Source organism: Thunnus maccoyii, chromosome 9 (genome assembly GCF_910596095.1).
Source record: "Thunnus maccoyii chromosome 9, fThuMac1.1, whole genome shotgun sequence".
Lineage (NCBI taxonomy): Eukaryota > Metazoa > Chordata > Actinopteri > Scombriformes > Scombridae > Thunnus > Thunnus maccoyii.
This window is the reverse complement of record NC_056541.1, coordinates 13,777,042-13,789,878: the sequence shown is the minus strand read 5'-3', so window position 1 is coordinate 13,789,878 and position 12,837 is coordinate 13,777,042. Positions and strand designations below refer to the sequence as shown.

Genomic DNA, 12,837 nt, shown 5'->3' with positions numbered 1-12,837 from the left:
GGGTTAATGTATGCTGGATTGTATTAAGAGTATTGTGTTTTCTGGGTTTTGGTTTACTCCATTTCCCTCCTGTGTTTCTGCACTCCTCCACAGCCCGTTTTCCCTCCACACCTGCCTTGTATCAAGTTTGTTAGCCCTGCCCTGCTCTCAGTGTTTTCTCCAGCCTGCTGTTGCCTTCACACCTGCCCTGTATCAGTCTCATCAGCCTTGCCCTGCTCCCTGTGTTTCCCTCAGCCTATCAGCTCCCAGCCTGCCGTTGTGTCTTGCCACCTGTTCTTTGTTGTTTGATTTGCTCAGTTTGTATTTTAACCCTGGTTTTCAGCTCAGTCTTTGTTGGATCCTATGTACTGTACTGTATTCGGCTCAGCTAGTTTTGTCTTTTGCCTGCACAAGCCTCAGAATAAAGAAGGTTTTCCTCAGCCCTGCTTGTTGGTCTCTGCATTTGGGTCCATCTGCTCTGCAACCCACAACATGGGTGGTCTTTGTAACAGAGGAAAAGTTTATCTACTAATTGCATTGCTTTTTGAAAGTCTGAGTCTCATTTTCCACAGTGACCTGAAAACTAACAACAAAAACATACCCAAAAAAAAACAAATGTTTGCGCACCATCCATTGTTCAAAGCTACTTTGTATTATAAGTCACTGAATGAAAGTGTCCTTGATCAGTTTTTCTTAATTAATAACCTTTGTGTCTATATGATTGACATTAATAGGTTAATGGTAAAAAAGGTCTATATCCTATTGGCTACAACTGACATTTATAGGATAATGGGCCCTTATCACTGCAGACATTTTGACCTGTAATAACTGGGTAAACACAGGTGTAACCATTAAAGAATAATTAACTAACTAACAGGCCCGCTATGTTTTTCTTGTTAGTATTTGTTAATTATTCCTCATAATGTACATGAAGAAGTATCTTATAAAGTCCTGCTTTTAAGGTAGATAGCACCAAGACACTAATAATCAGGGACGTGTAGTTTGGAGTCCCCCAGTGGCCAAAAATCCCTCACACAGAGAGAGCTATAATTCAAAAATAGTACTTAATAATCACAGCCGGAATCATTTAAAAACTGGATAAAGGAAACATTGTAACAGTGTGTATTACAAAATACATTTGTAATTTGCTCGTTTGGAGGCCATCTGTTGGCCACAGGCCTCTAAACAGCTGCTTATCTTCAAGCCTCCTACATGTTTTTAATTTTGTTGTGTTCATTCATCATTCAGAGTGTCGTATAATGTCACTCTTTTGCTGTATGTTGGCCTGTATCATTCTTTAGTGATTTGTTACTGCAGTTTCACTCTATAAAAGTGGGATTAGTGTAATGCTACTCTGGAATTTTCTGGCAGCTCTCCAGTCCCAGGGAGGGTCTCCTCCATTGGTCAGGTGACAACAAGCAGATTATCATTTTTAATGAGGTCAGAGCATCTACTGCTGTTGTCGATGGGGATCACCAGCAGAGAGGGCCTTCCCTAGCCGCCTGCCAAACACCCGTCTGTGAGCTCTGACTCGGACCTGTCCTGCCAGCGGGTTACTCCTCTGCAGTCAAGGGTCAGTTTAATCAAGTTACACCAGAGCACACAGGAATCAGTTACAGTTACAAGGTAGTACATAAATTAAAGATGCCCACGAAAAAGAAAAAAACAAGACAGAGAGCGGAGGATGAAACCAAAGATGTGGATGACAGGGACTCGGAGGATCAGAAACCAAAGCTCAAGAAGAAGAGTAAGCAGGTGAGTGAGTCAGAGGATGCTGAGAGATTGAAGAAGAAGTTTAAAGACAGCGATGAAGAAGGATACAATTCTGACACATCAGGCCCTGATGTGAGGAGGAACAAGAAAAAAGGGAAAAATAAAGAAAAGGTCAAGAACAAGAAGAAAAAAGCCAAAGAGGAGAGCGGTGATGAATTGAGCAATGCGTCCCAGGATACAGATAATGAGGATAACAACAATGACTCCAAAAGTAAAAAGAGAGGTGGACAACTCCCTGATGTGATTCAGACAACTAAGAAAGGAACAAAGAAGTCCTCAGTGAAAGACAAAATGGGATCAAAGGACAAAAAGTCCAAGAAGGACTCAGAGAAAGAGGAAGAGCAGGCAGCTGGGGATGAAGAGGAAGGGAAAAAGAAAAAGAAAGACAAGAAGAAGAAAGGATCTGTGAAGGGGGATAGCGATGAAGACGCCAAGAAGACAAAAGGCAAGAAGAAGAAGGTTGAAAATTATGTTGAAATCTACGAGAAGGAGCTCCAAAACTATGAGCCAGAAAAGGTGGAGAACTATGAAGATGAGTATCACAAAAAGAAAGGTAACTGCCAACATATAGTCTCTCTTTAAACTGTGCAGAGTTAAAATGTTTCATGTCATTAAGAACAATCTTATCTAAGTCCTGTTTGAGGAAAGACATCCGAGACCCAGAGGAGAAGTGAATCCTTGATTGATTGATTGCAATGACTGGATTCTGAGTGGCTGCAGGAGTAATGTGCCCATGTTTTAGTATGATGGCCTTGGTAACATTACACCGAGTGAAGTAGTATCCACGTATCGTCAGTATGTTATCTTCAACCTACAGCTATATGACACCTGCCACTCACTAATCTGGACGGGGGGGTCACATCCTAATTAGAGCTTCACAGTCCTCTTAAGTTCCCTTTTGGCTCTCACTGTTCAATTATGAAGCCATACTGAATAGTTATCTGATCAACACTCATATATTCTCTCACTCTATAACACATTCACTCCATATTCACACCAACCTTTAATTAGACTGCAAGTTTTAGCCCTTTTCAGAAATCCTCAATGACAGCATGATAAAGCAATTAACCCTATTTAATTTAATTTTTTACTAGTACTGTACTGTTGTACTGCAGATTTTAACAAATTCATTTTCATTTTCTAATGAATTTCTTTTGACATTAATAATCAATTAATAACCTTCACAAAAGCCTCAACCCATAAAGAACATCCTTAAAAATCTACTTTTTATTAAATAATCTTAAATCTAAAGCCCCCACAGCAAGTGTCCTCCCACGCAGTTTGATGCATTGGTCTGCAGCGCCGACTCTGAGTCGACTGTGAAACTCCTGAGTCAGGGACAGCTGTTAAAAATCCTTAAAATTACATCTCCTTCTTCTCCCTTATTGAAGAATGCAGAATCTATGAATATGCAAATATAGTTAATTTCATACATTTAACTGCTGGATACAAGATGTCTCCTTCTTCGCTGGAGGCTTCAAGTCTCCACATCACACTTGCGTAAATTGCATACTGGACCATGATTGGTTCCACACTTGTCATCATGTCACAATAGTAATTATAGGTACAAGCCTTAAACTCAGATTTAAGGTGAGCACAATGAAGGTGAAGCTCAAACTTCCAACTGAAGGAACAAGAAGAAAACACATTTTTGATTGGAGGGGGACTTTAAGCTGAGTGGAGGTCTAAACAGAAGGAAGAGATGAGAATGCGGGTGTGCAAGGCTTTTACCGAAGAAATTAAATACATTTAAGAGATAAAATCATATGCTGTGACATGATTTCCCAACAAAATCCTTTCTGAAGAGTTAAAAAAACCTAAAAAAATTCTCAAAGGGATAAAAGTACAAAAACACACACAGATTATACCTGAACACTGTGTATCTGTTCACTACTGTACCTCACCGTGCTGTCTCCACATACGCTTTTGCACAGTAACCATACTGTGTATCTCCTTTCTAAAACATTTCCATTTTTATTATGTCATTCAACCCTCCAGTGTATGAAGTGGTGACCATCACTGGTGATGAGAGAGGAGCAGGCACCGATGCCAACGTGTTTGTCACTCTGTTCGGAGACTATGGCATCACTCCCAAAGTCCATCTGGCGAGCAAGTGAGTTCTTCTACTAGAATTTGAATGTTAGTTTGTCTGTACTTGTCATGTTGAACATAGATTAAATTGTTTCATTGCCCTGTACCAGTAAAAGGCCTCAGTTATGACCTCGGCCAGTTAGACTCCACATGTGATTGAACAGGTTCTTGTGCTTGAACTAAAACTAATTAACTTTGTCATATTTTCCACTTTAACAGCACAGAGAAGAGGTATTTATTTCTTGATGCAGTGGGTGGAGGTGAAAGAATGACTGCTCAGACATGTGTGATGTATATTTGGAGTTGAATTTGCAAACTGTTTGCATGCATGGCATGATCTGCTGCATGATGTTATCAGTTAAAGGTTTTTGGTTCTCTTATGCACTGGTTGTGAATGTAGAATATTTTTAGTTTTACTTTATGCTTTCCTGTTTGTTGGATTTTTTGTGAATTTAGTGTTGTTAAAAGATTATGAGATTCACGTCTGCAGACGTTTTAGAGCATGGCCATTGTTGACTTCACAGTCAACTTTTTACTATTTTGCTATTTCAGGAGTCGCACTGCATTTGAGAGGGCTAAAACTGATGTGTTCAGGATTAGAACTCACAATGTTGGATCTTTGAAGAAGATACGGTATGTGAGAAATTAAATATTGTTATTCTTATGACAATATAGTTTGATCTGGGCCAAACACTGCTGAGCTTGTATCGGATTTAGACTCATTAAAGCAGGTTTTTGTGCTCAGGTTGTGCTGACTCCCCTGCATTTGTTTTCAAGTAGAATGAGATTAATTTATCTTTCATCTGTTGCTTCAGGATTGAGCACGATAACACCGGCCTGAACCCCAGCTGGTTCCTGGACAGAGTGATGATTACAGATGTGATCAGGCCTCACCTGAGGTTCTACTTTGCTTGTAACAACTGGCTCAGTAAAGTGGAGGGAGACTGCCTTTATGTCAGAGACCTGCTGGGCAGCATGGACCCCATGGAAATGCCCAAATGTATGTAACACTAATATGAGCTTATATAAGGTATCATTTTTGTACAAATCCCTAAAGTTAGTATTTGTGGCATCTCCATTTCTCCTCTAGTGATTAATTAAGTGAATCAGCCAGAGCATGGAATATAAAAATCAGGAATCAGTTTTCACTTAATTCACATCAGTGGTTGCACATGGACAATATTTATTTTGATGTTTTTGTTTTGTGCTTTAAAATGTTTTTGTTTTTTTTTGAATTTGTCTTAATTTCCTAGATAATAAATATGTGGTGACGGTTTTTACTGCTGATGTAAAAGGCAGTGGAACAGATGCAGATGTCTTCATCAATATCTTTGGGGAGTTTGGAGACACAGGTAAGAAAACAGAGACACTTGGATTTAAATTAGGATTATTTTATATAATGTACTAATCGTTTTCTTATTTTAGGGGAAAGGCTACTTGACAACAAGAAAAATAACTTTGAAAAAGGCACAGAGGACAAATTCACCATAGAAGCACCAAACTTGGGCAAAGTGAGAAAAGTCACTATCGGCCACAATAACAAAGGCTCCTCAGCAGGATGGTTTGTGGATAAGGTAAAACTGAACACACATTGTTTACAAGACTGTGTTTCTTTAGTAACCTAGAAATGTATTTGAAATACATAACTTTTAGGCCCAAAACTATTCCCCCTTTATCAATTCCCAAGACAGATATTAACAGGACATGCGCTGCTTTCATTTGTTACATAATGTGTAACTTAAGGGTTTTACTATACCTTATCTTTAAACAAAACTCTGTCTTGGCTTCTTACTGGATCTCATTCTGCATAGTTCTGCATGTGCAGAGGTACTTAAGACATGTGATCCTCTTATTTCCTCTCAGTCTTCTCATCTGAGCCTGGTGTGCCTGCTCCTCCAACACATACAGCGTGCACAACTGAGAGATGAGTTCATTCAGACAAACGCACACACACACTCACACATGTCGTCATCCTATACTATCCTGTGTGTAAAGGGAAACCATACCTCATTAAGGGATTGCCTTGCAGCAAACAGACAGATGAGTCGGAGGATTTGCCAGTGACTGCAGCACCATGACACCAAAGATCAGCAGTGACACCAAGAATGAATCATATCGTATTAACAGCTAACATCTGCTTTGTGCTGCCTTGAGAAGCTCATACAAATGTAATCAGCAATGTTTTCTAATGATGATACATTATGCATATATGTATGTATGTATTTGGAGGTAAATATTATGTTGTATTGGCTTTGGTTCACTTGTTGTGTTTTGTTGTTCCTGAAGCTTATATACAATGAGAAAAGTTTTTATTTAAATCTCTTACATTTAAGAGACCTACATGGGTTTAATAGACACAAAGTGACAAATATAAGAGCAAGCAAAGTTTAAATTAGTTTATACAGTTCATAAATTCATTAACTGTAAATATGGGATTATACATTCAATTTTAAGATCAACAGACTTCAGACTTCTTCATCCAGTGTGACCCATCGTACTGACCGCCTCTGCAACTCAAAGGAAATTGTCTTGCTTTACTGTAACTTTTTATAAGTTTAGGCACAATAGATCGCCATCACATGATGGCTATGATTACAAGCTTGTTCTGTTGTTTTGTTTCTGTGTATGCAGGTGATTTTGGATGATCTGGGAAACAAAACAGTGTATGAGTTTCCAGTCAGTCGGTGGTTTGCCATCGATGAGGATGATGGAAAAATACAGAGGGACATTTTGGTGGGAGGGAGCCAGCCCACAGGTGAGATGTCTACGAGCCTGGAAAACACACATGATCATTTCTCAAAAGAAAGGTCACATCCATAGCAATTTAAAACAATAAGACAAGTAAATGTCTAGCCATATTTCAAGAAACAGACAGTCTGTTTCCTCTAAATTATTTGCCTCAATTTGAATTCTGGCAGTGAAAAGAATTTGCTTGCCTGGTCTGAAAATTATTCCAGAAAGGATTGGAAGCAAATTAAATTTCTATTGCCAAAGAACAGATAATTTGTTGTTTTATACTTACTTATTCAGCCCAAAAAGATAAATGTGTTTTCTTTCCAGCTTGCCAGAGGCCCACTGTGTGATCATTAATTCTCGGGTCAGACTATCAATGTTTTGATCTAGTTGATCTGGTTCCTGCTCAGCTCCCTTGGGAGCTTAGGTGCTGTGAACCACAGTGACCTGCTGGCAGAGACTCTGATAGACTGACATGTAGCTGTGCCCGCCAGGTATTGTGTACAACGTCCAGATTGTGACAGGGAACATCCGAGGGGCCGGGACTAACTCCAAAATCCACATCGTGATGCACGGCTCGAAAGGCATGAAGAATAGTGGCAAGGTAACGAGAAGAGATTGAACACAAGAAACAGTGAAAGACCTTACAATTAATGCAAAAAAGAAAGGCTGCAGTTGTAGTTTTTACTTGAGTATATGAGGGAATATTTACTGTATACATATATTTTATTATGTAATACATGAAATTAGGTTTGTTCTAGAAATAATTTGTAGGATTTTTATTTTATTCTGTTGACATCTTCAGTGTTAAATGGTCATTAGCTCTGGAGCGTTTTGCACTTCCTAAACATAACTTGTGAGTAAGTAAGTAAAATTTATTTGTATAGCAGTTTTTACAGGCATAAGTCACAAAGTGCTTTACAAGAGAATTATACAACATACAAGAGAAAAAACATAGAAGATGAAGTGACCACCTGAGCCACATGTTTAAAAGGTGCAAAACTAAAAAACATAATACATAATGAAAATACACAATAAATACATAAAATGCAGACTTGGTGCATACACATTACCCAAACACCTGTCTAAACAGATATGTCTTTAGCCACCTTTTAAAAGAATCCACATAATCAGCAGACCTTAAAGGTGTGGACAGACCATTTCACAGTTTAGGTGCTATACAGCCTCAAAAGCTCAATCACCACAGGTCTTTAGGCGGGTGAGTAAAACAGACAGTAAATTTAGCTTATTTGACCTAAGAGAGCAAGCTGATGAGTGAGGATGAAATAGATCAGCCAAAGAGCCTGATTGTGCGTCAAGCAAACAGTGAGGTCATAACTGCTGCATCTTTTCCTGTTAATAGACTTTGATTTTCTGTAGGAGCTGTATTTTTGTTTGTTTAGCAGTGGTGGCTATTTGTACATAATTTACTACCTAGATTACACACTAGAGCTACTATTAATCACTTAGTCAATTGAGAGAAAAGTAATTGGCAACTATTTGTAATTTTTTAAGCTAAAATACCATATTAGCTGGTTTCAGCTTCTCAAGTGTGATGATTTATTGATTTACTTTGTTATACATGATAGTAAACTAATTATCTTTTGGTTTTGGACTGCTGGTCGGACAAGACAAGACATAGTAAGATGTCTCCTTTGATTCTGGGAAATTACAGCAGGAATTTTTCACAATTTTTATAGATTTTATAGATAAAATGATTAATCAATTAATCGACAGATATATCAATAATGAAAATAATCAAACCCTACTTTGTTTGCTTGCTGTTTATTGCAATAACATACGATTTGGTTGTCATTTAACATATGGGCAGAATTCTTGAACAAAAACCAACAACCATACATGCTGCCAATGAAAACATCCCATCAAACACATTTCTAGGTCGGTGTTTATAAATTCAGCCCACTGAGTATGAATTTGATTAAATCTCTTCTGGGTATATTAGTCTTAAAGTGGATGAACCACCATTTCCATCAACCTTACCTCAACATATTTGATCCAGGTGTTCCTGGAAGGAGGAAAGTTTGAGCGTGACCTGACAGACATCTTCAATGTTGAGATCGCTGCGCTCCTCAGCCCACTCAGTAGGGTGACCATCGGACACGACAATGGAGGAGTCAGTGCTGGGTGGTATTGTGAGAAGGTATACACATGTGCACACATGATAATATGGTGATTTATTGTGAACTGATTGAACTGAACATTGCGTGGTTGTTTTTGCAGGTGGTGGTGTACTGTCCGTTCACAGGGATTGAGCAGACCTTCCCGTGTAGTAAATGGCTGGATGAGAGGGAGGGAGATGGGCTAATAGAGCGAGAGCTCTACGAGATGGTCTCACTCAGGCAGAAAAGACAGAAAAGTAAGCTGAATGTTAGAAATAATGGTTGAGTGTGCAGTGGCAGTAAATCTCTTATTTGCCAAAAAAATTAGAATAGAAATAGAAGAACTAAAATATTACATCAATCAATCAAACAATTTCGTAATCACTGTGCACACAAACTTCTTTCTACAGTGTTGTTGTTTCTGTGTTTTTGTTAAGAGTATTTTCCTTCAAATGGAATCAAATATCTCCTTTTAAGTGAAGTTGATATGTCAGTGTGGTTGTTATGAACTGTATGTTTTCCTCTGGTTCTCAAACGTATAAATGTATAGAATTTGTGTTTTCTCTTCTTTGTTTTTATTTTTTTGTCCACACAAATTTGAACCAGCATGGTTCCTCCACTGCCTTTCTTCATCTTTGTAAAACTTCACAAATGTATAGTTTAGAGTTAACTGCCTAGAGATGATGTTTCAACAAGCAAAACTTTTTAAGCTTCTCCACTGAAGTGTTGAGTGAGTTGTATATATTCTCTCACTTACATTTTCCAAACCAGTCCAAGAAATCATACAGGCAACTGCTGCACACAAATGTGTTAACAAGAGCAAGGGAGAAGCTATATTTAACTCTCAGTCACAGTAACAAACAATTGTTGAAGATAGTGGGAGACTGATAATCTGATCTAGAATATGATCAACCAAACAGCACTCCTAAATCAGAGCTTTGTTTCTCCTTAAGAGCACCCCTGGTCCTTGTGGATCTGGACATCAGATCTGGCCAATGCAGGAACCGACGCAGGTATCTCCTTCCAGGTGTATGGAGAGAAGGGCAAGTCGGACGAGATCAGACTGGACAACAAAACAGATAATTTTGAACAGGGACAGGTGGACAGGTTCATGGTAAGTATCCGTTAATATCAGATCAATGACGATGTTGTGAAGTGTCTGCTTTTAACCTGCTGGGATCTTAGGTTGAGCTGCCTGATTTGGGAAAACTGACCAAACTCCGTATCTGGCATGAGAAGAGAAATCCTTTCGCAGGATGGCATCTTAGTAAGGTGAGGAAATCTCAAATATCTAATAAGAGTGCAAATGAATATCTATCATGTCAGTATGACATCACTCACATCCATTTCTGACAACGTTTCATTGACGATAAATATTTGTTTTTGTGATTCTATATTAATATTATAAATTCTATATATGCTAGTTAACATGGAATATAGGATATTAAGATAGCTCACTATCCTCAGTTCATAACAGACATGTAATTGAAATGACAGAGTATCTCAAGTTTAAATATTTGATTCAACCAGAAGGCAGATAAATCATTTTTGAATAAAATTGGCCTAAGGCAAATTAAGTGTTTCACATACCTTAAAGTAACATAAGGAGAGAGTTCAGAGGATAGTGAAGGAGTTCAGCAAGACATCCATTCACTCAAATCTCAAATCATAGCTCCCCAGCATTACCTTTCTCCACATAGGCAACTCTGATGAAAACATTAACAAAGGAGAAGTATACATTTCCCTGTGAGCGCTGGCTGGATACGAATGAAGACGACAATGAGGTTGTGAGGGAGTTACCTGCCACCGGAGAACTAATCACTGAGCCGCTGCCCTGTATGTACGAATTTATATTTGTATTCATTTAATATAGAGAAAAAAAAGTACAACTTGAATAACTAATGTGATTCTATTCTACAGTGATAAAGTACAGAGTGACTGTTTGCACTGGGACCATGGGTGGCAGTGGCACAGATGCCTCCGTTTTTCTCAATCTGATTGGAGACTCAGGGGACACCGGAGATCGAGAGCTTGTCAACTGCAAAAACAACATCAACAAGTTTGAGAAAGGAAACGTGGGTACATCCAACAGTACATCCAAGTCCAAGTATCTTTATTGTCATTGTATAAAACAATGAAACAGCAAAGCATCTCCCTGTAGTAGTGCAAAATGTAAGATAGTGGTAATAAAGTGGTAATAAAATAGAAAGGAACAGAATGAAATAGTTACTTAGAATAAAATAGATATTAAAAAGATGCCTTCATGCAACCGGTGAACCACACTGACACACAGTATATCAGCACACTTTCTATGACACAGTGGTAGAAATTCACCAGAAGCTGCAGCGATAGGTTTGCTTTCTTCAGTTTTCTCACTTCAAAGAGTGTGCTGTTGAGCTTTCCCAATCACTGAGGCGGTATTGGTGCCCCAGGACTCTGTCAGGCCCAGGAACTTGAAGTTGGCAACCTTCTCCACTGCATTTATGTAGGGACTTATACTATACTGCCAGCTTTTGTACTTTACTCCTATACGCAGACTCATCATTGTTTGACATGAGGCTGAGCACTGTGATATCATCTGCGAATTTAATGATGGAGTTAGAAGTATAGGAGGGAAATACACAGATCAGCCTGCTGGTAATATTGTCCACACAGTAATTTATGTGGTATGTGGTAGTATATTCCTCCCTGCAAATATATCCCAGTCTGTGGCCTTAAAGCAACCCTGGTGCTGAGAAACAGCGGCCTCAGGCCACATTCTAACAGACTTAGTTATGGTTTTAACAGCCTCTAGGTTGTTGCTTCTTTCAATTTTAAAATCAAAATAAATCTCACTCCCATCCAATAAATAGGCTAAATCCTATTCCTCTCATTTGTACACACCAATCACTAATCAGTGTGCTTTTTATCAACCCAATTAGCTGTCAACCACTTAGCTGCAAATAAAATCGATCCAAACTCTAAGCTAGCCTGAAAGAGTGAAGAGTTTTTATGCAAAATATGTACTTCAGAGCAAGAGGTGCTGGCATCTGCATATAAATGAATATGTACTAGGGCTGCAACTAATAACTATTTTCATTGTCAATTTATCTGTTTATTATTTTCTAGACTTATTGATTAGTTGTTTGGTCTATAAAATGTCAGAAAATGTTGAAAAATGGTGATCACTCTCTCCAAAAGCCCAAGGTGCAATGACCAACAGTCCATAACTCAAAGATATTCAGTTATTCAGGACTAAAGATACCAAAAAATATTCACATTTTAGAAGGTGGAACGAGAGAATTTTAGTATTTTTTCTTGAAAAATGACTAAATGACAAAACGATTAATTGATTATCAAAATAGTTTATCACTGGTTTCTTTTTTCTGACTGTAATCTCACCTAATTTTAATTAACAGTGCATACATATCCATTAGAGCTGAAACAATTTGTTGTTAAATTTATTAGCTGATCGAAACAGAATTAATTGGCAACAATAACTAATTGATGATTCATTGTGTATATAATTTTTCAAGGAAAAAATTGCAAAAAGTTTGTGGTTTCAGCTTCTCAAATGTGAATATTGGAAGATTGTCTTTGTTCTCCAAGATAGGAAAATAAATAGGAAATTGAACATTTTTGAGGTTTTGGACTGCTGATCTTTCAAAAAAAGCTATTTGAATATCAACTCTGGGAAACTGTGTTGGGCATTGTTTACTACATGCTGATATTTTGCAGACCAAGTGAAAATATTCATAGCTGCAGCCCTGATTGGCCATGTTTTACAGTATTTGTAGTACAAATACTGGAAGCATGCAGTAACTAATCATATAAGTGTATCTGCTAATTCAACAAAGATGTCTTTTGTCAGCTAGTCTTCAGCACACACTCTTCTGTTTAACATACAGTATAACAAGACACTATAAAGTCATGTTTCTTGCTGTTGTTGGTCTTCTCAGTTGGACGAGTTTATAATCGAGGCCGTAGCCATCGGGCAGGTCCACAGGGTGAGGATTGGACATGACGGCAAAGGTGGAGGCTGCGGCTGGTTTCTTAATAAAGTGATTGTAAGAGAAGAGGGGCAGGCTGAGGCGAACGCTGTAGAATTCCCCTGTAACAGGTGAGGTGACACTAAATCTCAGTGTCCAAGTGAAATATGTGC

General features: G+C 38.3%; 1 protein-coding gene across 1 annotated transcript in view; it reads left to right on the top strand.

Annotated features, from left to right (window-relative positions):
- Window positions 1-1,623: 1,623 nt before the first annotated feature.
- Window positions 1,624-12,837, top strand: part of loxhd1b (lipoxygenase homology PLAT domains 1b) — a 28,187-nt gene continuing 16,973 nt past the window's right edge. The window contains exons 1-16 of the mRNA XM_042421196.1: window positions 1,624-2,305; window positions 3,751-3,865; window positions 4,063-4,074; window positions 4,396-4,476; window positions 4,659-4,843; window positions 5,097-5,195; window positions 5,269-5,417; window positions 6,475-6,598; window positions 7,071-7,180; window positions 8,597-8,737; window positions 8,818-8,953; window positions 9,650-9,810; window positions 9,882-9,968; window positions 10,397-10,532; window positions 10,617-10,771; window positions 12,635-12,795. Of these exons, the coding sequence (XP_042277130.1) occupies window positions 1,624-2,305; window positions 3,751-3,865; window positions 4,063-4,074; window positions 4,396-4,476; window positions 4,659-4,843; window positions 5,097-5,195; window positions 5,269-5,417; window positions 6,475-6,598; window positions 7,071-7,180; window positions 8,597-8,737; window positions 8,818-8,953; window positions 9,650-9,810; window positions 9,882-9,968; window positions 10,397-10,532; window positions 10,617-10,771; window positions 12,635-12,795 (2,534 nt within the window). The remainder of the gene's footprint in view (window positions 2,306-3,750; window positions 3,866-4,062; window positions 4,075-4,395; window positions 4,477-4,658; window positions 4,844-5,096; window positions 5,196-5,268; window positions 5,418-6,474; window positions 6,599-7,070; window positions 7,181-8,596; window positions 8,738-8,817; window positions 8,954-9,649; window positions 9,811-9,881; window positions 9,969-10,396; window positions 10,533-10,616; window positions 10,772-12,634; window positions 12,796-12,837) is intronic.